We start from the raw sequence: 27033 nt of genomic DNA, 5'->3' as shown, positions 1-27033 counted from the left end.
ATGTTTGAGGTCATCACCTGCATGATGAGTGTCACAAATATCACAAAACTGAATGGATCTCCTGTGGCCCTGCTAACAGGCATGGAAAATATAAATATGTGATTGACCATTCTTACTGAAATACCAGAAACTGGTAGGATTTGGGAGGGTACAATGAAATCAATTAGATTGTCACAGCAGAGAGAAAAGTGTCACTTTTCCCACTGGGATGTCAAGCATGAGGTCCTCACATTACCTACAGAACTGGAATATATATTTAAAATAAAACTAAAGAAGGTGTTGGAACCCTAGCTGCTGAGAATTTTAGATGGTTTATACTAACACCCAAGAAAACACTACATTTAATTTAAAACCATAAAAAATCTTTTAAAATTAAATAATAGAATGAAAATTATAAATATATAATTTAAACAAAATATATATCACATAATAAAAATTCAAAAATAATGTTTAAAATATGATAATATATATAATAAAATAAAAAGGATTACTTTTTAAAACAAAAAGCAATCCTTCTTCTTCACCTTCTTCATAAATTGAAATAATATTGTATAATTAAAGAAAAAATCCACATTACAAACCACAAATAATTAATTATTAAATTAAAAATAAAAATAATTTCAGTATAATTTCTTAATTAGACAATTTATCCTTAAAAACCTTATTAAAATACAACTCCATTTTATAGTTTATTAATAAAATACACTAAAACTCACAACTTATAAAACTATAACATAAATAAAAACTAACAAACATCTAAATCCAAACCAAAAAATACCATCTCAAACATTTAATCCCAGCCTTAAAAAAAAAAAGAAAAAAAAATCAGCAGGAAGGCATTAATGGCATTCCTGAAAGAAGGTGTGTGACTCAGCCTCTAGGCATGGATGGGTGCCCATTTTCCATGCCTGATCACTCATTCCTGGCAAGATCTGGCAAAGCCAAGTATCAATAGCAGTGGCCATTTGCCAAATGGGCTCCCAAGTGAAACTGCCAGCTCACTAATTATTGGAATTGGACTAACCTTCAGACAGTCAGGACTTTCAGTCATCCCTTACCTCCTCTGGGGAAAGGCTTTTCATCAGGGCTCGTAGTGACAGCACAAGGGGGAATGGGCTCAAGATGAAGGAGGGCAGGGTTGGATTAGATTTTAGGAAAAACATCTTTATAGTAAGATTGGGGAGGGCCTGGAACAGTCCCCAGAGCAGCTGGGGACTCCCCATCCCTGGAAGTGTCCAAGGCCAGGTGGGACAAGGCTTGGAGCAGCCGGGGACAGTGGGAGGTGTCCCTGCCCATGGCAGGGGGTGGAAATTGATGGCAATTAAAGATCCTTCCAACCTGAACCATTCCATAATTCCCCACTTCTGTGATTCTAGGAATGTTTCCATTTGGCATTTCCATTAAAGACCCTTCCAACCTAAACCATTCCATAATTCCTCATTTTTGTGACTCTAGGAATGTTCCCCTTTGGAATTTCCATTAAAGACCCTTTCAACCTAAACCATCCCATAACTCCCCACTTTGGTGATTCTAGGAATGTTTCCATTTGCCATCTCCTCGTGGAGTCACCCAGCCCCACCACTTGTAGGCTTGGAGCAGATTTCAGGCTGATCCTCAGGGCTGTGCTCTTCAGGCAACACTGAGACAGCAACACAGGTCTCTCACACCCCAGCAAACATCCCCACAGAGAACTGGCTCAGGCAGAGCCCAAGGAGAGCTGAGCAACCCCTGAACTGAGGTAAATATTACACCTCACCACAGCAGCACGGCCTTCTGCCAGCAGGAGAACAAATGATGCTGGGCCTTATCTCGTCTCTAATAACACACAAATTCTTATCTCTAGCCTGGTAAGATGTGAGCCCTGATCAAAGGTTCCTGTTAATAGCATTTATTTCTTGTGTGATTCTCTGGAAACAAATACAGTCGACCCCACGTTTCTTGCCTTTATCTCTGTGGGGGCACAAGGTCTGGTGTCTTTTATCTGCTCTGCTGCCTCTTATTTCTGAGATGTGTAAGAACTTTATTTCCCTCAGAACAGGAGATCCTTCCCAGCTTCGGTTAAAATTGACCAAATGGTTCAGAAGTTGTTTGGGGGAAACAGGAAGCCAGAAGAAAAAAAAAAGCCTGAGTGACTCCGTGACTCCCATTTCCTTCAGCTCAACCCAAACTAAAACACATCCTTGCAGAGAAAACAAGAATCCTTGGAATAATCACTTGGTAAACAAACTTCTTCTTTAGGGACGTGCTCCTTTCAAGGGAATACACACAGAGGTGGGAGAAGGGAATATCCTAGAAAAACTAAATTCCTTTAGGTGTTTTCTGTGTGCCTAAGAACAGCAAAAGGAGAGGAGTGTGCTCATTTAAAATCCCTTCACCTCTTCCTCAGCAACTAAACTCTCCACTGGAGCGTGTAACGACGCAGGATACAGAGACCTAAGGAAAGTGAGGGGAGGTTTTAATGTCAGAATATCAGCTGTGGGAAGCCAACACATTACTAAGGATTATGGGACATTTTCTATGTAATCCTCAAGGGGGTTTTTGGTTTGGTTTTTTTTTTGGTTGGTTTTTGTTTTTTTTTTTTTTTTTTTGGTTGTTGTTGTTTGTTTGGTTGTTTTGTTTTGGGTTTTGTTGTTGTTGGTTTGGGTGGGCCTTTGTTAGTTTTGGGTGGGTTTTTGGTTTGGTTTTTTGTTTTGGTTTGGTTTGGTTTTTTTCTTTTTTAAATCAGAATGGTGCTACTACATGAATTCTGGGCTTTATGGGTTAGAGTCCAGCAAGTCCCATCCATGCTGGAAGCATCATCTGTCCCTCTGTGCTGGCTCTAAGAGCCCCTCGAGGGCTGTGCCCAGTTCTGCTCCTGCAGGAGAGCCCTGGAGGAGCTGGAGCATGTCCAGGGCAGGGAAGGGAGCTGGGAAGGGTCTGGAGCCCCAGGAGGGGCTGAGGGAGCTGGGAAGGGGCTGAGCCTGGAGCAAAGGAGGCTCAGGGGGCCCTTGTGGCTCTGCACAAGTCCCTGCCAGGAGGGGACAGCCGGGGGGGTCGGGCTCTGCTCCCAGGGAACAGGGACAGGAGCAGAGGGAACGGCCTCAGGCTGGGCCAGGGCAGGCTCAGCTTGGCCAGCAGCAGGAATTTGCCCATGGAAAGGGGGCTCAGGCCTTGGCAGGGGCTACCCAGGGAGCTCTGCAGTGCCCATCCCTGCAGGTGTCCCCTGGAGGTGGCACTGAGTGCTCTGGGCTGGGGACAAGGTAGCCATGGGGCACAGCTGGCACTCCATGGACTGGGAGGGCTTTTCCAGCCTCAGGGATCCTGGGGTTCTGTGATTCACAACTCTGCCCCAAGTGCGTTTGGTGTTTGGGAGCTGCAGCAAAAGCTCAACCAGCTTGAGGCTGGGCTGCACACTGCAAAAACATTGGGAAGAGACAGAGGGTCCAAGTCCAGGGGTATTTAAGAATAACTGCCAACCATAAACCCTGGCACACGCTGGGTCTGGGTTCCCAGAAATGCCAGGTTATTGGGAAAGCACAGAAGGATTTAAAGAAGGTGAGATCAAAATCCCTATCTCTAAAAATCTGTTCCGTTTCTTTCCTGCCTGGCCAAAGTGTGTGTTCCCCTGAGATAAGAGCTCCACACAACTCCAGTTTCTCCTGGGTTTACTCAGGAGCACTGAAATAAATACAGGTTCTGCTTCAAGAAATCCAATGGGAATCAGCAGAGCTCCCCTGCACAGCACCTGAGAGTGTATTGCTTCCAAAGTTCAGTTTCCATTCAGAGCCAAAGCTAGGATGTGAGGGGCAATAGCTTATCACATTGCTAAAAAAGAAACTGAATTATTGCCATAAAGATCATAGCAAAATCTATATTCTCATTTAAAGGCTTCTGGGCAACCCTCAGCTTACTTTCTGAATCAGCCACGTGAAGGAAACCAGATTGCACTGAGACAAAGGAGAGAGACTGCACTACAGGAAAGAAAGGAACAATGTGGACAGTTTATTTCACTCCTAATTAAAAGATTTCCAATGCTGGCAGAAGCAACAACAAAGTCCTGTGGCTGCTTATCTGCCCCAGGCCAGAGAGCAACCCACTTCACACCTGGGAGTGAGCAGTGACTCCAGAAATCTCAGTGCTGTCAGCAGGACAGCTCAGCTATGGAAACACTCATCTCCTGTGAGGAGAAAAGCACATCTGGCCCACAGAGGGGAATTCATGCCACTGGGGAAGACTCTACATGGAGATCTGTGTGGAGAGGAACTGCTCACAGCACTCCCTCCCTCTGCTTGGTGTGTCCAGGGCTCCACCAAAACCCGCTGTTTGTGAAAAAAGACAACTCAAAGTGAAAACATGTTTTAAAACATTTAAAATAAGATTAAAAAGAGCAAAAAGAATACAAGGGTTTGATCAATCACAGCTTGGGTTTACTTTGTTTGTTGGGGTTTTTTTCAAAATGCAATTCACAGAGGGGTTTTTTTGAGCCTGACTTTGTTGTTCCTAGGGGAGGAAAAAGCCCTAATGCCTAAGGTCCAGCAGACTCTCAGGGCTAAGGAAATGAGTTCCCATTGTTTTATGCCAGCCTGGCACAGCCTGTGCCCCTCAGAGTGTTTGCTGGCCAGTGCCATCAGTCCTTTGTGTCACTAAGATCCTGCTGAGTGGTTGCAGCATTCAAGCTTCACACAGGTGGCCACAGTGGACAGGACAGGGACATGTGGCCCCAGAAGTGGCCCTGTCACACCCTGCAGGAATGTGTGTTCTGCTGGGAACATGAGCAAGGCAAGGGGACCACAGTGCTCCGGGGCCTCTGACACTGACAGAGCTGCACATGGGGTGGAACAAGACTTATGGGTTGGCCCCAGCTGGACACTAGTGTGGGATATCACACCCTATAACCCAGCCTCCCCTCCAAAAAATGAATTATTTCACACTCCAAATACATAATTTGCTTCCTAGGATTGATCTACACAGCTAAGTTCACTTTTTACTCTGCTAATAATAGCCTGTGAAACCAGGATTGTTCCCAAGATCTTGGTACACAGCATATGTCTTATGTTCTCCACAAATATTAAACATACCCCCGCCCATCCCTTCCATACTTCTCCCTCATTCGTTGCTGTGACAAAGATATTCTTTAATGAATCTCAGTGACTCATCCCAAATGTTGTTTTTTTGAATTGTGATAAGCACTAGACAGGGTGACTAATGGGCTGTGTGCAACACCTAGACAACGTGAGCAATTCCTTGTTTGCCCAAACCATATTAGATACTGATAACAGATCCAGGCATTGCACCTGCTCCATTGTAAAAAAGGAAAAAGCAACCAGGACAGATAGAGCAACTGCTGCTTGTATTTGTACAAAGTGAATTTATCTTGTCAGTGTTCCAGAGAATGTATGTTGGGGCTGCCATAAAGCTCCCTGCTCCTGTAAAAATGACTAATTTGACATTGTGCCCCTGGGGAAGTAAAAGCAGAGAGACAGCCAGCTTGGCTAGGATGGAAGTGAGCTTCCCAGAGATGGCTGTGAATGAAACACAGGCAGTTTTCCAAGTCTGCCAATGTAGGCACCAGTGGACACAACCACTTTCTCATCCACTTACAGCTCAACCTGGCATTGCCTTTGCTTTTCCTCCTTCTGTGGGAGTAGGGATGGATTCCCTCATGGACAGGCCTGAACAGCCTTCCAACAGAGAGGAGGTCAATCAAACAGGATGTAGATCTGACATATAGATTGTTTCAGTCAAAGTCACTCAGTAGATGAATTTTTGCTCAAGACACTTCAGGCTGAGATCCTCAACATGCAGTGGGATGAATGCTCCTCACTACAGTGCTCTACTCCTGAATTTTTGCTTGGGTCAGGAGAGAAGCCACTGACTTCTCCCTCACTCTTAGAACTTAGAAACACATATCCCAGTAGAATCCCAGAATCATTTAGCTGGAAAAGACCTCCAAGGTCATTGACCCATCCCCACCTTGTCACCAGCCCAGAGCACTGAGTGCCACATCCAGGGCTTCCTTGGGCACCTCCAGGGATGGGGACTCCAAACCTCCAAAGCTTAACAGCTCTTCAGTGCAGAAATTCCTCCTGATGTCCAACCTGAGCCTCCCCTGGGACAGCCTGAGGCCACTCCCTCTTGTCCTGTCTCTTATTCCCTGGGAGCAGAGCCTGATTCCCCCTGGCTGTCCCCTCCTGGCAGGAGTTGTGCAGAGCCACAAGGTCCCCCCCGAGCCTCCTTTTCTCCAGGCTAAACAACCCCAGCTCCCTCAGGTCCCAACACGCAGCACCTGCCCGGAATGAATTGCAAAATATTGTGTAAAAGAGATATTCTTATTCACTGACCACAGAGAGAGTCACTGCTGTGCTTTTTGTGAGGCTGTGTCTATGCACTGAACATGGGTGAAATCATGGCAGTCACTTGCCAAAAGGAATCAAGTGATTAGAAATTACTTTGTTCTCACTTTCGGTGCCACGAGTTCTGCCACTGCCCAGCACTTGGCTTGCACCGCTCACGCCGCAGGCCAAGGGCAATGAGGGGAAAAGAGAGCTGGGAGTTTGCTCTGGGAGGTGAGGGATTAATCAGAATATCCTGAGTTGGAAGGGACCCACCAGGAATATTAAAGTCCAGCTTCTGGCCCTGCCCAGACCACACCAACCCCACCCTGGGCATCCCTGGCAGTGCTGGCCAAAGGCTCCTGGAGCTCTGGCAGCCTCGGGGCCGTGCCCATTCCCTGGGCAGCCTGGGCAGTGCCAGCACCCTCTGGGGAAGAACCTTTCCCTAAAATCCAACCTAAATCTGCCCTGGCCCAGCTCCAGCCAGGATCCTGCCCCTGTCCCTCTCCCAGACCTCAGAGCTGTCCCTCGGGAGGAGTTGCAGATCCCAGGGAGCTCTGTCTGCTCTCAGTGTCCTCTGCTCCAGCTGAAAGAGGATGAAGTCAGCTGAGAATAATAAAGAAGGTAAAAGAAAACATAAAAGATGAACAAATTCTACGATGTCAAGGCTCGAGCCCTGACACACAGTGGAATCTGAAAAGAGCATGAAAAACATAATCTTAAGTCACTGTTCCAAAAATATTCCCAGTGCTCATAGGGACAGTTCCCACTTAGAGAAGCTCAAGAGCAGCAGTGACAGAGCTCTGAGCCATGGGCTCTCACACTCTGTGCTGTGAACATCATTATCTACACACCTAGGGCTAAGGCAAAGTTTTCAAACAGCTGTCACACCTTATCAAAGTGCCAGCACACAACTTTAACAGCCACGGAACAACGATGCCAAACTCCTCTACTTTTTGGTGAGGGGGGAAGAAAAGAGGGGCCCACACCCAGCAAGATGAATTCCTGCCCTTGCTGCACTAAAGGGCACATCACAGTGATTAGTGAGCTGACCAGGAGAATCACAAGCTTGTGCACAAGCAAAGTAAGTCTTAAATGAAACCAGCAGGGAATAAAAGAAAAAGCTCTGCTGCTAAAGGAAGCTCAAACAAACTTTTTTGAACCCAGTCATCCAAGAGCAATTATTAAGCTCTGTTGTTTCTGAATACACTTGGCCTTAAAATATTAACATGTGCTTTTTGTTTTATGCCTCAGACTGCATGAAATGAATTAAATACACCCAAAATGGTATGAGCAATCTCTCAAGCACTAACTAGTTTAACAACTAATCTTCTGCTTTAGTATGAAAGGTAAAGGTTTAGGTTTTTCAATCATATGAGGCATCATCCTACAGTTCATGTGTTAGGCATCTCTCCTGTCCACTGGCAACATTATTTGAGGCATGCCTGCCACATTTTCACTTAATTAAAACAAACAAAAAAAAAAAAAAAAAAACCAAAAAAAACCCACCAAGCAAACAAACAAAACACCAATCAAATGCATAACCACTTCAAATTTTTATATTTTATGCAGCTGGGAGTTCACCTGACTTCTCTGAGAGTTATAAAGGTAAAACTTTAAGGGCAAAATGTAGCAATATCTGCTGCTGCTCAAACTTTGACACAGTATTTATTTTTTTTTCTGGGCAGTAATTAGTCGTGTTGGTTTGCATGCGCTCAGAGTAATGACACACACACACAAATAACTCACTGCACTTTGTGACTCACTGCCATGCCTTCGCAGAAATTACCTTGGTCACACTCTGTGCACCAAACACCGTGGGGAGAACTCTCCAGTGGGGACAGCCAGCCTTGTTTTATTTTAACTGAACAATTCATTTCAGTGAACAATCTATGTCTGAGTGAAAAGCCATCCAACACCCCCTTCCCCCCCCCCAAACCTGTATAAATATTTTGTTTCAGTAGAGTTTGAATGGCAGACTAAATGAGTTTCATCCTTTGTTTCAACCATAACAGTGCCTTGTTTGAAGTTGCTATTTCAAGCTGGGAGAGCTGGGCCTTTATTTTTCAAAGATGTTATTTCCTGAGACCCTCCACTCTGTGAACTTACAGCCGGCCGCCACCACTGGAGCTTCATTGTTAATTGTCTTTTTTAGGGGCACAAATATACAGCCTTTCCTTTCAAATTCAGGATGGCTCTGTTTATTTATGCTGCTGAATACAAACTTGCTTTGGAGGAGGCATCCCTGGTGCTGCAGGGATGCCAGGAGCACTGGGAGGAGGTGCAGAGCTCTTCTGGACCATGAGAACCCAGCAGACATTTTTGGGGCTCCCAGGAAAGAGGTGCTGCAGGAGAAGGGAGGAGGAAGAGGAGGAGGAGGAGAAGGAACACGTGCACCCCAAACCTCCTGAGGCAGAGGAGCTGAGCCAACATGCAGATGAGGGACAGCACAGCACGAGAGGGATTTTCACTGCTGTGTGTGTCCCTCTGCCTCTGTGGCGCAAGAGGAATTCTGGAGGAGTAAGTCACAGCTGCTCCAGAGCTGCAATGCAGCCCTGCCACATACCTGCCTCCTCACATTCCCCCTCCACACTTCAAACCTTGGCATTTTTAGGATCTTATTCCCCCTCTTTGTTGTGCCCAACAAATATGGTGTGCAGACAGCAATGAAGCCTTTCCCTGACCATCAGCTGCTGCTCTTCTCTCCCTCCAATGAGCTCAGCCCTGCAGCTGCTCAGATCTGAAATATGGGGCCAAATAATCCCCTTGGACAGCCATCCATTGCCAGGTACTTCAAAATAATCTAACTGGTTCCTTTAATTAAGTTGATTACAAGAAAGTAACTCTTCTGCTTATTTCTGAGGCACTGTTGCAGATAAAGACAGTTAAAAAAAACCAGAACTCACTTTCAGCAGAGGTCCTCATTCAAACAAAAAAAATATGATTGAGATGGACTGAAAAAAGCCTTACGCATGTAGATTACCACAGAAAAGAGAACTTTGCAATGTTTTTTTCTTTATTCTTTGCCAGTTTTCTTTTTTTCCCTCCCTAGCTACTTCACTCTTGAGCACCACAGCTACAAAAAAACCAAAAAAAAACAGAACAAAACACCCAAAAGTATCAGAAAAAAATATCTCAGAAGATTGCAGCTAGATGCTGATTCAATTATCCTTAAATGGATACCTAACTCCCCCTTTTGTCTCTGGCTCACAGAGTGCCAGCACACACAGGAACAAAACCACAGAAAATTGTGAGAAGGACGGACAATTCCTAAAATAGAACCAAACATAGGGGCACAAAACAAAAACCAAGCCAAACCTACTTTTTCCTGTGACTCTCTAAGTAAGTGATGTGACATTTTGAAAGTGAGCTGTGCAGAGGGGACACAGAATTAAAGAGGAACTTGGACTGGAGAGGAAAGTTTCAGCTCTCTGCTCTGACCTGCTGGGCTTGCTCTGGGCTTTGGCCACTCCAGATCAGAGATTCCCCCAGATGAAGCTTTCACTCACACTGGGAATATTCATTCCCAAATATTGAATTGGCATTTTCCCTGCTGCCACTGTGCACCTCTGGAGGAGCCTGGCTCTCCCTTTGCTCCAGCCTCCCATTAAGGAGGTGAAATTAGCAATGAGATTTCCCATTAGCCTGCTTTTCTCCAAACTAATGAAACCCAGCTCCCCCAGCCCCTCCTCATACATCATCCAGCCCACTAAGCACAAACCACTTCTAATGAAGTCTATTTCTATACTAACAATAAGTAAAATTTAATGAACTTAAATACTCTTACATAAGAAGAACTGCTCTAAAAATAAGACCTTTCAATAGAGCAAAATATGGCCAGGTTAATAATTTTGCTCTGGGTCCCAGAATGTTAATTTAGCAAGAAATAAATAACTCCCAGCCTTTCATCTTATCTTTCTGACAGATGTTTCCCCTATAAAAAGGGTGTCATAATTGTTTTTGTCAGTGTTATAATTAAAATTGCTATGCAGCTGACATACAGTTTTTAATGGTTTCCCCTAGGATTATAGCAGATGTTGCCTTATTAGATCAGGGCTCTCCTGGAGTAAGAAATGTCATTGGCATAATCAAGACACATCTTTAAGCCTCTCAAAGTAGACTGTCACAATTTTCCCAGTAACATTTGACCCTAAGGGATGAAATATATCCTGCTTTTCTAAGGAGAAAGTTTTCTGAGGAGTTTGAAAGAAACACTGAAAAAAAAAATCCAGTTTTTGCTACAGCCAGAAACAGCTGGAAGATACAGGAGGGAGCCCTGACAACTGCACCAGCAAGACCAAAGAAACTTGTGGCTTTTTAATGGCAAAAATATTCACAGGCAAAGGTAAAGAATCAGCTGAAATCTGGTGAGGAGCTGCAAAATAGCAGTAAGTGGGCTCTTATAAGAGAAGTTCAACCGTATGACACAAGTGTTAATTTGAAATGGGACTTTAAATAAAGCAAGGTGTAACAGCAAGCTTGATTCTAAGTGCAATTTGGATCCCTGGTGTTCACTGCAAATCCAGGGAAGTCAAGGGGGAAGCAAGAGGAAAGGGTGGCTCCAATGGTCAGCCAGCTGGGAAGGGCACATGGGTCCCTTGTCTGAAGGCACACAAAGTGTTTAATATCATTATAAATCATTTGTAGGCAATTTGGCAAGAGAATCAGGCAAGTTGGGTGACTCCAAACTAAGAAAAGCCACACAGGCCTGCTTGTCCACGAAATCTCTCAGGGGGAACTCACTTTGATAAAATCAATTCAGCAGAAAGCAACTTTACATTTTGGTGTCACTGAGCTCCTTGCAACTTTCTAAAGGCCACCAAATTTTTTTTCCCCAAGGTGTGAGGAACGCCAACTCTGTTTCACAGGCTGCAGCGTCAGGATCTGCGATTCGCAGGCTGCAGCTTTGCCGCGTCGCATCCCGTTTTATATTAAGAACTCCCCAAAATAATTGCGGAAGGTGCGACATGACATAATCCCTGAAGTTCCACAGCACTAAGTGTCGCAGTTTACTGAGGAAAATCACAGAATCAGGGTGGGAAAGATCTCTTGAAAGCATCAAGTCCAACTTTTGACAGCGCACCAAACCATGGCACCGAGTGCCAAGCACCTCCAGGGATGGTGACTCCACCAGCTAATGCCTTAATCAGCCTTTTTGTGAAGAAATTCATCCTGATGTCCAAACAGACTATTTCCATTTGTAATTTTAGGGGTTAACCATCCTCATCTCACCCATCTCAACCAGAGGCATTAATTAAAAAACAAGCATGGAAAAAGTCCAGCATGAATTATATCACACATAACCGGGGAGTGGGGAAGAAACAAAATTATAAAAACAACATCCGTCTCTCTCGACATAACCCAGCTTTTTTTCTCCCCACTTTTCCTCCCCGAGCCGCTCTCGACATCCCCGGCGCTGGCGGAGCGCGGCTGTGCCGGTACCAGCGACGACAACAAGCGGAGGGGCCGGGCTTGAAGGAGGCGGGTCCGGCCGCCTCCCCCCGCCCGCTGAAGAGCGCCTGCGAGGGCGGGCGGGCGGCACAGCGCGGAGCGGAGCCCAGAGGTGGCGGAGCCAGCGCGGAACCAGCGCAGCATCACCGCGGGCCGCCCGCACCCGCGGCCCGACCGGCAGCGCCCACGCACCGCGGGCACCCGCCTGCCTTCCCCGCCGCATCCCGCCCCTTCTGTGCCCCCCTTCTTTGGCCGGGACTCTCCGCCGGGATCAGCGCCGTTGTTGTTGTTGGCCGGCGCGGCCGCATCGAGGATATTTTGGCTCGCCGAGAGGCAGCGGCGCCTCTATCCCTTGGACGCCGCGTGTGGGGCCGGGGCCGCTGCCGGGGAGGGAGCGCAGGAGCGCCGGCATCGGGGGCCAGGTGAGGCGGGGGGACGGAGAGGGGACAAAAGGGAAAAGGGCTCATCGGGGCTCCGGGAGCCTTCCTCGCTGGTGCTCCCGACCCGTGGGCGCCGCGGATTCTCCTGGGGGATGGCGATCACAGCCCCGGACCCCGCGATCGGCCTCCCCCGAGGGCCGTGAGGGCTTGAGGGGAGCGGCCAGGGGCTCATCTCCCGCGGGGTGCCGCGGCCCCGGCAGGAAGGGGTTAATGGGCAGCGCGCTCTGCATTTGGTTAGGAGTTTAAAGGGACTTAAGAAAAAGAAAATGCTGGGCTGTGTGATCTGCCCACCGAAGTTTTTTATACGTGGGCGAAGCGTGTGTCATGAGTGTGAGAAGCCGGGCAGGCTCCGGGCGGAGCTCGGGGGCTGCACGGGGCACGCCGTTCTCTCCTACCCTCTTCCTAAGGAGGCTGATTTTTTTCCCCTCATAAAAATTGCCATTTAAAAGAAAAGCAACAACCAGGCATCATATCCCCCAAAGAAAAACCCCCTAAAAAACCAAGGAGGAATAACATTGGAGGGACATCAGAGCCATCGGGGACACCAGCGCGCTTGCCTTGTCCATGTGGATGCTGCCCAGCTGTGCCCAGCTGTGGGCCGGCACCTGGCTGCTGCTGAGAAGAAGGCGATCAGAATTCAGGAGTATTAGTTAATAAGTGCCTGATCCTGTTGACCCTGTTCTGGTTCACCCACTCAGCTATGCGGGGGTGTTGAGGAAGGTGTCCTGCCAGTTAAACCAATTATAGCTGGCAAGTCGCAGTCATCAGCATTAGTGGAGGAGTTGGAGGTAAGGCCCAGTCACACCGTGTTGGGCCGTAGTGGCTTTTCTGAACTTAAAAAAAAAAAACCCAGCAGTTTTTTAAGTGCAGCAGAAAGGCAGGTTTAACCCTCTGTGCCAATCCGCATTGCCTTTCCAGCTCTGTTTGTCTGTAAGGATTTCATATCTCAGGGCTGGAAATTTGTGCTGCAGATGGGGAGAGAGCTGAGGTGGGATGAGCAGAGGGTATAGAAATTCCTCTGCTTGAGATATTCGGCTGGAGTGTTGCAAAACATGCTGAGGATCTCCATGTGTTTTTCAGCCAGGGCTCGGGGTCTTGTTTTTCCAAAGCTTTCCTTCGGAACAAAACCAGCATGGAGAAAAACGGTCTTGGGTTAATGAGCAATGCCGTGTAATCAACACTTGGTATAAACCTTTTGTCTTAGGGCCCTAAACGTCTCTAAAGAAACAACAAAAAAAAAAAAAAAAAGACAGGAAGGAGAGAATCCCAGCCCTTTCAGTGGACGGGCAAGTGCCTAACAGGATTTGTGGAGAGGTCAGAATTGCACACAAGTGCCAGGAATCTTATTTGTACTCCTAACCAGAGATCAGACCTCAACTTACAGAATATACATACAATATTTCCACAAATACTCAAATCCCCAAGCCAGTTATCCCTGGCCACCAGAGCAGAATTCATAGGCAAAACAAAGGGTGTTGGAAATTGCCATATACTTTTTAAAAAGCCCAGCCGAATGCAAGGATAAACAGTTGTTTAAACTGTGGCAAATTTAATGAACAGATTAGGATGCTTGCTGAGTGAGACTCATGCTGTGTGAAATTCTTTGCTGCTCAATGAGATGTGTAATTTAGATCAAATATTTGTACGTGCTGTTTGAGGTAAAAAACATCATTCATTAGATTGCACTTTTTGAGTAACATTAATGAATCTTCTTTTCGGTGTCAGTTGATTTATTTTGTTTCAATTAGAAGGCCCAGTCAAGTTGAAATAGGCCTTTCATGTTAAGGACTCTTGCTACTTTTTTTTTTAGTTTTATTTTTAAGTGATCAGCTATTTAAAAGGATGAAAGGATTCCTTGTCCTTGGCTGTTGGATGTTTTCATTTTCCTCTCTGTTTATATGGATGGCTTTTGAATGTGTTGCCATTTTCAACAAGCTGGGCTTATTTTGTTAAGATCCTAATTTATGATTTTTTCTAAATTTTAAAGTGATTTTTTTTTCCTCCTGTTAACATGGTGAATGATAGATTTGGCTTGTAGTAAGTGACCACAGTTTTGTGGAAATCTTGATAGTGTCCTCTGTGATTTAAGTACAAGTGCATGTTTTCAGGCAGTTGCTGTGGAGCAAGGGAATTCAGCCCAATGCTGTGAAAAAAAGGAAGGAAAATTAAGAGTGTAGCTTGATAAGGTATCATTCACTGACACCTGAATTACATCATGATAAACCTAAACAATAGCCATAAAACTGGCTTTATTCCTTATGTTTGGTCTTTCCCATTGCATATGAATCTTATCACTCTCCTCCTTAAGTGATATATAGCAGAAAAGTCACACAGGCCTCACACAACTCTGTTCCTGGTAATAAAGGCACTATGATAAAGGTTTGACTTCAGTGACATGAACATATTGATAGTGGTCCCATTATCAGCTTTTTCAAAAGAGTATTTTACTGCACAAACCCCATTTCAATTAAAACTTAAGCCCTCTAAAGCTTTATAAATGCCTTAATCCTGTGTTTAGAAAATGTACAAGATAATGTGGTTTGGAGTGAAGTAGTCAAGGCAGGAGGTTGGGAGCACTGGGAATTAGCTTCTCTGATTGTTCATGAAGGGTTGAATGCAGGAGGTGAAGGTGTACCACGGTGTCACTCTGTCACTGCTCTTCCTGTGAAAGGCAAAGTCTGAAGTGAATCATGGCCTGTGAGAGGGCACGAAAATAACACAAAACTGATTACCTAAGATAATGGGTGAGAAGTTGGAAAATAGCTCAAAGAGACAGGTACTCAGTGAGCAAGGCGTTTCTGTGGGCTTTGCAGGCAAACACAAATTCTGTGAAAGCTTTCCCAGCTGAAAACCAAGGGGGGAGCTGCCCTGTGTGGTTGGGATGTTGGAAAAGCTTTCCCTGTATCTCACTGCCAGAGCTCCTTCACGCCCAGAGCTGGATCAGGGTACATCTGGTAACATCTGGTAACATCTGCTTCCCCTTCCTTTGGCTGTGGATTTAATGGGACCCCTCTCCTTTTTCAGATGAGTGACTTTGGGGTCAGGAACATGGATCAAGTAGCTCCTGTGTCCAACATGTACAGAGGAATGCTCAAGGTGAGTACCCTGGAGCTGTCACCTCCCAAACCCAGCTGGGGCAGCTCCCAGCCAGTGCTTCTGTTGTGTTCCTGCAGTGCTAGAGCAGGAGTTGGACAAGCCAAGTGAGCACAGGTTTCATTGCTCCCTTCTGATCTTCTCCCAGAGTATTCCCACTGAGTTCCAGAGAGATGTGAAAAGCAGGACTGAAATAGGAAGGTGCAAATCTTGAACCCTCAACCTTCTCCCCCAACAAGGCTCCCTCTCCATTCCCTAAATGCTAAGACTTTAAAAGAGGTAGACAAGAACTAAGCTCAAATTTGCTGGTGTTAGTGGAACTTCTGCCTAAAATAAAGGTTAAAGGATGGGCAGCAGGAGAGGGTTTGTATCTTTAATTTGATGAGACTGGCAGAGGCCTGTTCTGATAGGACTGGTCAGGTTTGGTACCTTCCTGAACCTTGTTTGGATTAAAAGTAGGTTGTTCACTTCCAACTCTTATTAATGGAAGCCAAATACATTGTAATAACTCAAAAAATCATTAAATTTATTTTATCTTCAGGTAGGCTGTGCCTGTTACCTTGTTTTGAAAGGAATTTACAAACTGAGGTCAGCAGTATAAAGGCTCAGTCTTAAAGGGTTTCCCCCACTCCCCATTCATGCAAGTTGCTTTTTAATCCCAGTATCAAATTTTTTACACAGCATTGATTAATATAAACCAAGTAAAGGTTAGAGAGGCCCTTTCTGTTCTCATTAGCTTTGAGGAATGGCCATGGTTTGAAGAATCAGTGAGGCTCTGGGATGCTCATTGCTCTGATGGTTTATGTCCCCTCTTAAACTTTTTTTCTCTTCACAAAAAAATCCAAGAGATCCCCAACTTAACATCTGTGTACTCTTGACACAGTGGTTCTCTAAGTGTTATTCAGTGTTCAGTTGTTATAGAATTAAGTCAGAGATTTGTGTTCTGCCGTGCTGTGCCTGTTCACATTCCATTTTATTTCGTTCTGCAATAATTAAATGTATTGAAAAGCCAAACAGAGTAGTTGTGAAACTGATAGGACGAGCAGAATTCATCCTGCATTGTGTTTTTCCTCTTTTACTACTATTAAATGAAGAACATGCTTGCACATTAATTTTCTCCCTTTTGAAATATGAAACTAGCACGGTATGGATTTTACTCATTCACATGCCACAGCATTTTTTCCAGTGACTCAGGAGAAGGGTCATTTACACAAAATGCAGGAGTTTCCAGATTGTGTTGAAAGAACTTGCCCTTTCTTTTAGGTACTAGAGATGAGTCAGAGCTTTTATCTGGTAATGTATAAAGAATCTTTTACCAGCAGATTTGGCAGATGTTATTAACTTGTTTTATTCAGACATGAGCCTTTCCAAGGGCTGGCTTTGACGTGGGGAGTACCTGAAACAGGGGTCCACAATTTGTCCCTGCTGGCCAGGAGAATTTTATGTGAAAAGTTACGGAAGGAGAGGGAGAATTAACCCTAATTTTCTGTTCCAGGAACATATTTTAGGCTGCTTTTTGCATTGCACGTGAATACTGCCCTGAAAATCCTTGCCTTGTCCTCAGCTAAATCCACTCCTTTGGCACAAGCTGGCAAATCAGTGTTTGCCTAAACCAAATAAACATTTGCAAGTTGCCTTTGTCTCCAGCTCCTTGAAGAGCAGGAGCTGCCATGGGCCAGCTGCAGCTTTCCAGAGCAATGCTCTATCCTCAGGTGCCTTGAAAAAAAATCTCAGGGGCAACTTTTATCCATCTTTGTCTCAAGATGTTGCAGATAGGGTTTCCCTGTGACTAACAAGCAAGTTTCATAAGTTGTTTTTGAAGTTATTTCCTCCTCTGCTCACATTCCTTCTGCCCCCCAAAGACTGAAGTGGTTGAGGGGAATTTAGTAATTTCATACGAATATTTCTGGCATACACAGTTGGCTCAAGTCAAGTTTGAAAGGAGTCAGGTTTTCAAAATACTTGGATGTCAGTATATCAGTAGAACCCACTTTTATCTGGAACATTTTTATCAGTCTTGTTTATCCCTTGCTGTAAAATGAAAGTAGAAGTGTTTCACTGAGCATCTGAGCACTTTGAAGACTTCAAAATGTGGTTGCTGGCAAATCCAGTAAGGCAGAAGTGTAAAAGTTGCTGCAACATCCTTCTTCATGTCCTATAAAGCTGGCTGGGTAGCTTCAAGTGATGTGGTTCAGATGAGCTTTATTCTTTAGAAGAAAAAACCAAATTCATGAATTTACTGTAGGTTTTGCACTGGTCGTTTTCCCATAATTTACTGATCTGCCATCAAATCCTCATGGAGTGGATAATCAATTTAAAGGGTTAAGGAAATCAGGATTTCTTTAAAATGTACCTGGAAAGAAATATGTATTTATACACACATGTGTATTGTCTATTGTTAAAAGCCTCAATTACAGGAAATAACCCAAGAATATCTTGATCTGGCTTTACTGTAAGCTGCAGAACATCCCCCACCTCGAGGGCCCTTATCAGTGGGTTTTATTCACGTAGCAGAAGCTGTGCCCTCCTTGTGGTTACGTTTCAAAGCTGGCTCATTCAAGGTAGTGGTTGTGCATGATCTCCAGATCTAGGAAACCAAACCCAGACACTTCCTAGCAGAGGAGTTCACAGCTCCCCAGCAAAATGCTGACGTGGTTCTGTGTTTATTCTGTTCCTTTGCAGCGTCAGCCAGCATTTGACACCTTTGACAGCTCCAACTCGCTTTTTGCTGGATATTTTTTCTCACTCAGTGAAGACCAAACGCTTCAGGAAGTGCCAACAGGATTTGACTCCACTTCTTATGGTAAATCTTCACTTTGCTCTTTAGTCCACTTGGTAGAGCAGAAATTTTTGGGGTCTAACTAACATTTCCTGGGTGTGGAATGTGGATTTCCCTAAAAAGATGTGATTTAATACACAGACTTCTGTGTACATGCTTGGTTTTATTAATGAGAGTTTCATTGTGGACAGTTGTTGCTTTCTGTACTGAAAAGAAATAGGAGCTGGGATGCAGTAGCCTAATAAACTGATTTTTCATGGAAGAAGCCTTAGTAGGAGTTTAAGCAGAGCTAAGAGTTTAGAAATCTTTAAAAAGAGGGTTTTAATATATTTAAATTTGCAACATCTCAACCATCATTAAAGTGCAAATATTCTGGAAGCTTTTTCAATTCTCTGGTGTTTAATCTCAGTATGTTTTATTCCATACTTTAAAAAACAAGGTGAGGATGTTTCAAGATTTTTTTTTATTTAGATTATTTATGTGTGTGTAGGTCAGTATCCCACCAAGAGTGCTCTACATATCCTTGCCAAAAATCCCTGACAAAATGTAGTTATTTTACCTGATGCGGCTTTTATCTCCCCTCAGGGAAAGGAAAAAAAAACCCTCAAACCCAGAAAACCACAGGTCCTTTGTTCTAGTGTGATTTTAATCAGTCACCTGCTCTGGTCAGCAAAGCAAGTGCTTGCAGATATTAGGAAGGGTGTGGTAAAAGCACAGGTGCAGCCTGTAGATAGTCTGGGAGAGCAAGAAGAGCTGCACAGCTCTGAAGTGACTTGGAATCTGCCAGGAGTAACTGGCACAGTGGGAGGTGTCCCTGCTCTCGGCAGGAGGTGGCACTGGATGGGCTTCAAGGTCCCTTCCAGCCCAAACCATTCTGTGACATCATTCTGTGATAAAATGAGGCATCTTCTGGTGAAAATTGACCAATAGGAAAAGCTGAGTGGGAGCTGAATTTATCCTTAAAATAGAATCTTCTTGTAAATTTGAGTCAGTGTAGTAGATCAGGGTTTTTTAGTGACATATAATGGTGCCAGCTTTGTGGTTGGATGCATTATTCACCCCCAGCTTGTTACCAGTCACACTTTTTTGGTCCAGATGATGGAATAATCCATTGCACCATGTGCCTGGGTGATGAGATATGATAAGGTCTGAAATGCAGTGTTGAATAGTGCAAGCTGGCTCTTCACAACCCTGCTGTCAGTTACTTAGCTCTCAAATTAAATAAAGATTGTCTGGAGTTGCAAAGAAGTCTCAGGGCAAATTATAGGTGGTAAAATAGGAATAAGCAGTCTCATTTCCCTTAAAAAAAAAATCCTTGAAACAAAGGCACTTTATGTAAGTACTGAGAGTAAATAAGGATCTATGCATGGAAAGCTGCAAAGCTCTAATTAGTGATGCAATCTTATCAAACGAGTAGCACAGAGATTTTAGAGCATGGTCTCTGTTTTTAAAACGCCAACTTTGTAACTTTTTAGCATGCTTTTTTTCTTTTTTTTTAATTCTTCAAATAGTAAAAGCCAATCAGTCCTTTCAGCGCCCTGAAGTTAATGTGTCTTCTTCCTCCCCTCCACCCCTTTTCTTTTCTTGCAGAGTCGAACAACTGTGAATTGCCTCTGTTAACCCCGTGCAGCAAGGCTGTGATGAGTCAGGCCCTGAAAGATACTTTCAGTGGTTTCACAAAGGAACAGTGTCGGCTGGGTATCCCAAATAGTAAGTGTTTGCTATTTATAAGCTCTTTTTTTTTTTTTTCTTTTAATGCTAAGGAGGAGGCTGAATAGCTGCTCTTTGAAAAGGAAAGAATGATGTCAGTAGGAAATACAAGAATGGATCCTATGTGAATCTGGCACAGCTTGCCTTGGAGAGGCCAGACTTGCTGGTGTTAAAAATGGGTGCATGGAGATCTCATGCTTTGGCAGCAGGAGAGAGTCAAGCAAGCTGAGGACATCTCTGGTTGCAAGTGAATGCAGAAAGAAAAGAGGACTGGGTTGTTTGGTTTTTTTTTAATAAAGTCAAGAATACATTCATTCTGAATTCATTCAGAACTCACTAACTTGGCTAAACAATTTTAGGGTTTTTTTTTTTTAATTCACTGTTTTCTAAGGAAGATTATTTGACAAGGGCCAGGAGTTATCTCTAAATGTTGGATCCTTTCTGTCTTGCAGATCCCTGGCTGTGGACTGAACAACAAGTTTGCCAGTGGCTTTCATGGGCTACCAATGAGTTCAGCTTGGCAAATGTGAACTTCCATCAGTTTCTTATGAGTGGCCAGGACTTGTGCAACCTGGGCAAGGAGCGATTCCTGGAACTGGCACCTGACTATGTGGGTGATATTCTGTGGGAACACCTGGAACAGATGATAAAAGGTAGTTAGAGAGCCAGAAAAAGCTTTTGGTTTAGGGCTCTCCTAACAGAAACAGAAATGGGACTTGATTTCCACACGGGTTTCACTATGAAGGGTTTTACTGCATATGAAAACTCAAAATGAACTTTAAAACTTGCTTAATAAAAGCATTATCAGCACTGTCAGTACATCCTTGGTCTGCAAAGCACAGATGCAGATAGCTGCAGACATTCTGTGTGCAGGCTGAGTACATTTGTGGGCAGGTTTTATTTGGGAAGATCATTGGAATAAGTGAGATTGGGGTATGACCACTGTAAATTAACCATAAATAAAATAGTTAATCCCATAAATACAAAGTTAACCAACAGCTTGACCTTAAAGAACATTGCAATTATTGTTGGTTTTAAGTTTTATGGGAAAATTCAATTGGTGGGATGGTTTTAAAGCCTGTTGGAAGTTGGTTGGAGTTTTATTTTGGTGTGATTTCTCTCTGTCATGAGAGAAAATGCAGTACAAATAGAGCGTGATATGAAAATTTTTGTGAATAATGACCCCAAAACACTCCCAAGAGTCAGAAGCTTTCCATGACATACAGGTTGGATCTTTAAAACTATAAACTCAAATTTTCTCTCTTTCTCCTCTCCCCAGACAGCCAAGAGAAAACACAGGATCAATATGTGGAGAACTCTCACCTCACCTCAGTTCCTCACTGGGTCAATAATAATTCCCTAAGTAAGTATTTTTAAAAACTCATACTTTGCATCTCTTATTTTATTCTGAGCATGTCACAGATTCAGGGTGGAAACAAAAAGCACCAGAATAGTTACTGTGCTTGAGGAGAGCATTTGACTTCAGCTGCTCCAGCCTTCTTTCCTTGTATTGTTCAATTGTCACCTAATTTATATCGGAAATTGTTTGAAGAGCAATGGCTTTGCGAAAATGAAATTTCCTCTTGCTATGCCAAGCCCTCCATCTGTAGAGCAGAATGACCACTCCCATCTCTAGCAAACAGAGGCAAAAACTGAGAAGCAGCTAGAATTCTGTTTAGGCCTTTTTAAAGGCTCTGGAAGTGTGCTAGAGCTGTTGGGAGTGTGTGGGATGCAGTGCTGGCTCCCTCGGATTGTTTGATTGATGGTGTGTTTTATTCTACCACAGTCAGGCTTCAGCTCTGCCTGATTGCACTACTTAATGGGGAGAGCCTTGCTCAAAACCACTTAAAACTTCCCCAGTTCTTTCTGTAGTTTCCTTGAAGAATGAACAATGGGCATTTGTGGCTGGCAAGTTAGAGAGGGGGATTTGCAGAATCTGATTTGGTGTATTTAGTGTATTAGTTTGTTTAAGGGTCTCCAGGGGAAAAATCATCTAATTCTTTGGTTTCTTTTTTCAGCTGTTAACGTAGATCAGAATTCCTATGGAATGCAAATGCCTGGATACCCTAAACCCCTCAGTTATCCCAAACCCAGTCTCCTGACTGACGTCTGTCAGACTTCCACGGCACCGAATCTCCTCAACCCAGAACAAGACTTCCCATTGTTCCCTAAAACCCAAGCAGATGCTGTTGGTGTGAACTACTGTGCAGTAAACCAAGATTTCCCAAGGAACAATCTCAATTTGCTGATGGATAACTCTGGTGAGTCGTTATCTGCATGATAACCACAGGGCCAAGGCCATGTTCTGAATGCCTCTTCCTCCTTTGCACGATTTTTATGGACAGGCTGGATTGAGGGAAAGAAATGACCCACACTATTTTATTTATATTTATTATTATTGTTGTTTATATTTAGTATTATATTTATTATAATTATTTTATTTATTCATATTTATTTGTATTTTATTTATTTTACTGTTTTATTTGATGAAGGCAAGCTGAGAGAGCACGAATCCAGTGACAGTGGTGCTGAGAGCTACGAGAGCTCAGATTCCATGCTGCAGTCCTGGAACAGCCAATCCTCCCTGGTGGATTTGCAGCGTGTGCCATCCTATGAGAGCTTTGAGGATGACTGCAGCCAGTCCCTGTGCCTGAGCAAACCTACCATGTCCTTCAAAGACTACATTCAAGAGAGGAGTGATCCTGTGGAGCAAGGGAAACCAGTTATACCAGCAGCCATCCTGGCTGGCTTTACTGGTGAGTGGTGAGGCAAAATGGTCACTCCTATTTTTTATGTAACATCAGTGTTCCCTACAAGTGTGTGCCATGGGGATAGAGACCACGATTCACAAATAATTTTAATTTTTTTTTTTTTATGTTACTAAACAAAGTCTTGGGGATTATCCACCCAAAACAAGAACAGGCATGCATGTCAGATCAAGTAAAAACCAAATGAACTTTTTTGATCTGTTTGAAAAAGAGGGGAGCTTGGACAAAATCTCCCATATTTGGAAATTCCCACAGGTATTGTTAAGGCCTGTTAAGGCCTTGTTGCTGTAGTCCTTGCTGAAATTGGTTTTTTCCTGTAGGATCTTTGCCAAGCCAAAGACTTCAGGACAAGCCCTGGAGCTCAAAATGCAGCTGTTTGGGAGGTGGGAGTGAGGGTTAAAGGATCCATATGAGAGGGAAAGCCAGAATTTTTGTCAAATCCTTTGTTTCCATGAAAAACCTGACTTCATTTTCCCATGGGTAATAGCAGGTTTGTGCTATAAAGTAAAGCCTTAGGTTTCTTTCTGATCTATAAAAAAGATAAATCAGATTAATTACTAGGTCTGTGATACAAGTCTGGTCACATACATTGGTTGTGGTTTGAGCTGGCAGAGGTATTAATTTGTGGTTTTTCTGTCTCCTCTTTCCCAACAGGCAGTGGACCTATCCAGCTGTGGCAATTCCTTCTGGAATTACTGACTGACAAGTCCTGTCAGTCATTCATTAGCTGGACAGGAGATGGATGGGAATTTAAACTTGCTGACCCAGATGAGGTATGTGGCTAATTGGGGTGAAAACAAAGATTTTTGGGGTCTGATCTGACCTCTGTGGGCCCAGTCTTGAATATAGATGTGTGTTTAGCTGCACATCAAATATGGTAGTGCTACTTTTGAAGAATTTTGGGAACTTCATTCATTAAAAGTGATGTATTTTCATCTTCTGATACTGTTTCCAGTAGGGAAATTATTGTATTAAGAGATAAAAACTCCAGTGAAACTTTTAGATTTAAAAAAAAGAAAAAAGAGGGGAGAGGAATCATGAACTCCAAGGAACTTCATACCATTGATTTTTCAGTGAAGAGTTGTCCCCTGCTGCCTGATAGCTAATCAGTGGTAAAACAGGGGTTTTTTTTGAGAGAGCAGATTGAGCCAGAGCTGCAGGAGTGTTTGGGCAAAACTCTGAGGCACAGGGTGTGATTGCTGGGGTGTCACTGCAGGGACAGGAGTTGGGCTTGGATCCCTGGGGGTCCCTTCCAGCTCAGGGTATTCTGTGATTCCTGGGCTTGTCCTGTGCAGGGCCAGGAGCTGGGCTGGTGGCAGAGTCACTGTCCCTGGGGGTGTTTAAGAAAAGACTGGATGTGGCACTCAGTGCTGTGGTCTGGATGCCAAGGTGGTGTTGGTCATAGGTTGGGCTTGAGCTCAAAGGTCTTTCCCAGCCTGGTTGATTCTGTGACTCCTTCCAGCTCAGGATATTCTGTGTTTCTTGGGGTGGTCCAGTGCAGGGCCAGGAATTAGACTTTGGTCCCTGTGGGACACTGCCAGCTTGGGATATTCTGTTACTTCTCCCTCAACCTGACCTCCTTAAGCATGTTTTGGCCCATCCCCTACAAACTGGTGTCTGTTGCAGTGAGGGTGCCTGTGACAAACCTCTCTGGTTCCCTGACTTAGGGCAAGGGTGGCAAAAATGAGAAGGAATGGGTTTGAGGAGGTTGCCCAAAAGGAACTTTATTAAAGGGTAAAAACAACAAACGTGGAGCACAGTAGGAGGGGCAGGATCCCCAAACCTGAGATAAGGGGGAAGCAATAATATATACACTTGGGGTAGAACATTCTAGAACAATGACTATATAGGGGAAGCAAGTAACCAATAGGGGAGCAGGACTTGGACAACTTAGCAACACCAAAGGCTTCTGGGGGAACTCTCAAGCTCACCCTAAGGTAAACCAATGATTCCCAGGGCTTGAAACTCAAGCCTGGGTGTTTTGGAGTAAAATCTGCCTGACTCTGGGTCACAGCTGGGCCAGCTTCCACAGATGACCTTTGCTGTCAGGCACCTCCTCCTGGAGCTGCTGTTGAGGTCTCTTGTGGGATCAGTCACCAACTCTTCTCTTGTGAGGCTGGGCCATCCAAAGCAAATAAAACGCTCTGACTGAGAAAGGGTTTTCTTTAATCAGCCACTAAGAAGAAGACAAATTAAACAAATTTTGAATGAATTTTGCTTTCTGGCAGGTGGCACGGCGCTGGGGGAGGAGGAAGAACAAGCCCAAGATGAACTACGAGAAGCTGAGCCGGGGCCTGCGCTACTACTACGACAAGAACATCATCCACAAGACGTCGGGCAAGCGCTACGTGTACCGCTTTGTGTGCGACCTGCACAACCTGCTGGGCTACACCCCCGAGGAGCTGCACGCCATGCTGGGCGTGCAGCCCGACACCGAGGACTGATCCCAGAGCCTGGGCGTGGATCTGGAGTCACCGGTGGGGACAATGGCCGGGAGCCACGGCAGCCGGGCCCGCCGCGCTCGGGGGAGGCAGAGCGGGACCTTCATCCATTGTGTGAGCGCGGAGAGCGGGGTGGGAGCGGCCGCTGGGCTCGGTGGGGCTCGGGGGAGTGGGCACAGCCCTGGCTCTGGCTGGAGACACGGGGCTGCTCCTGGGGGCAGCGTTTCAGCTGCCTGCCCTGCCCCACGAAGCGCTTTGACACTGCCCTGGAAGGATGGGCTGGCTGTGGAACCAAAGGTTGGCTGTGAGAAACCAGCGGTGCAGCAGAGCTCTGGCTGGGATGTTTTCGAAACACCGCCGTCCTCATGCAGTTTATTTAAAAACAAACACAAACTATTTGAAATGAGCAGTAAGGAGACTGGTATTAGTTTTGTTTTAAAGCACGTTTTGTTATTGTTATTGTTACTACTCCAGAAATGTGCTGCATAGGTACATAAACACTCTCGTGTCCAAAACCAGATGTAGCAGCTGTTAACATAAAAAGAACCCCACCCTTTCATAGAAGGGAAGGAAAATCATACCATTTCAATATTCAGTTTGTATATATTCTGTGATTCCTCTGGAAACGCTGATGTTCCTATTTAACAGATACTGTATAGTGTAAATTAATCTAATTGTATGTGTGGTTTGAAATAGGATGAATGTAAACTTGTCAAATGTGGGGTGGGGGGGGTTCATGTTTGTCTAGAGTATACAACCTTCTGCAAATATTTAATTGGCCTGAGAGACAGCAGAAGTTCTATGCTCAGTGTGCATGCATTGGGGGGGACAGGGAGGGAGGCCGGGTTCAGGATTTTGCCAAGACTGAAGCTGGCAATTCTTTGTGCATTTTGGCATTTTTACAGGAAACTAATGTTGTATTCTGGGACATAAAAGGGCCTGTTTGTGGTTTCTTCTGTAACTGAAAAATAAAAATATTAATATGGGTAAAATTACCTTTTTTTCTTTATAAATGGCATATGTTTTTCAACTTCTATGCATGTACTTTTAAAAAAATTTATATACAAGCCTTATTTTTTCAGTTCACTTGTCTCTTCCTGCAGTTTATTCTGTATGATTAAAATATGAATTCTATTTTTGGAAATAACTGTGACTCCTTTTCAAAGATCAGGAGGGTTTTATGTAGCAGCTATTTTTACTGCAAAAAAAAAAAGAAAAAAAAAACACTGGAAAAATGTACTTTGTAAGAAAGCTTTATTTTTTATCTGAGCTTGATGTACAGTTAAATGTGTTGTACAGTGTGAGAGGTTTAAAAATATGACTCTTCATTAAAACCTCTTGAAAAGAAACTTTTGTGCGTGCTTTTTGATCTGGAAAGTTTCAGAGGAGTTCCTTCTTTGTTTGTTTGTTGGTTCAATCCTTGTCCATCCTTCACCACCCTCAACAGCTGCAGGATGAAAAAAATAACCTAAAAAGAAAATAACCAGCCAGGCTTGGGGCTTGTTGGAGAAAATACTGCAAGAATGTGGAGGCTGGTCTGGAGCTGAGCTGGATGGATGCAACCACTCTCTCTGGATAGAAATTCGTGTTAGCACCTTTGTGTTGTGCCTCTGAAAGAAAATTGGCAGCTCTGTGGTGTGAAAGATCTTGTAAAGTGGTGGGGGAAGATATGGAAAAACACAGGTGGGAAGACAACTTTAGCTTGAACTGTTCCTGTCCTGTGCAAAGGATCCCTGCTGTCTCCATCATCCTCTTCATCCCTCCACCTTCCAGACAAGCAGGAAATGCAGAAACATTTCCACACTTATAAAAGGTTAAAAATACAAATATTAAATAATGTTGGCCCTAAGCCTCTTGATCTTTCTACCAAACTGTGTCTTGCTGTTGCTTTTGATGTAGTCACCATGTGAAAAACCATGGGCTTGGGGGTTTTGGGGAATGTGTCTTTCTAAATGGGAGGAGTTGAGAGGGTAGGCCCCTGCTCAGCCCTAAACAGCTGCAGACTTATTTTTCCTTATCCTTCAGCCTTAGTTTTCCTTG

At 44.3% G+C, this 27033-nt stretch overlaps 1 protein-coding gene across 1 annotated transcript; it reads left to right on the top strand.

The window, feature by feature from the left end:
* The first annotated feature begins 11879 nt into the window (after positions 1 to 11879).
* Positions 11880 to 26342, top strand: ETS2 (ETS proto-oncogene 2, transcription factor). Its single transcript, XM_009089549.4, has 10 exons — positions 11880 to 12184; positions 15227 to 15298; positions 17978 to 18098; positions 19665 to 19784; positions 20237 to 20437; positions 21064 to 21147; positions 21803 to 22045; positions 22277 to 22540; positions 23207 to 23325; positions 24781 to 26342. The coding sequence occupies exons 2-10, from the start codon at positions 15227 to 15229 to the stop codon at positions 24994 to 24996; spliced, it is 1440 nt and encodes a 479-aa protein (XP_009087797.1). The 5' UTR covers positions 11880 to 12184; the 3' UTR covers positions 24997 to 26342.
* The last annotated feature ends 691 nt before the right edge of the window (positions 26343 to 27033 follow it).

This window comes from Serinus canaria, chromosome 1 (genome assembly GCF_022539315.1).
Source record: "Serinus canaria isolate serCan28SL12 chromosome 1, serCan2020, whole genome shotgun sequence".
In the NCBI taxonomy this organism is placed as follows: Eukaryota; Metazoa; Chordata; class Aves; order Passeriformes; family Fringillidae; genus Serinus; species Serinus canaria.
The sequence above is the reverse complement of the archived record's forward strand: the minus strand, read 5'-3'. Positions and strand labels throughout refer to the sequence as shown.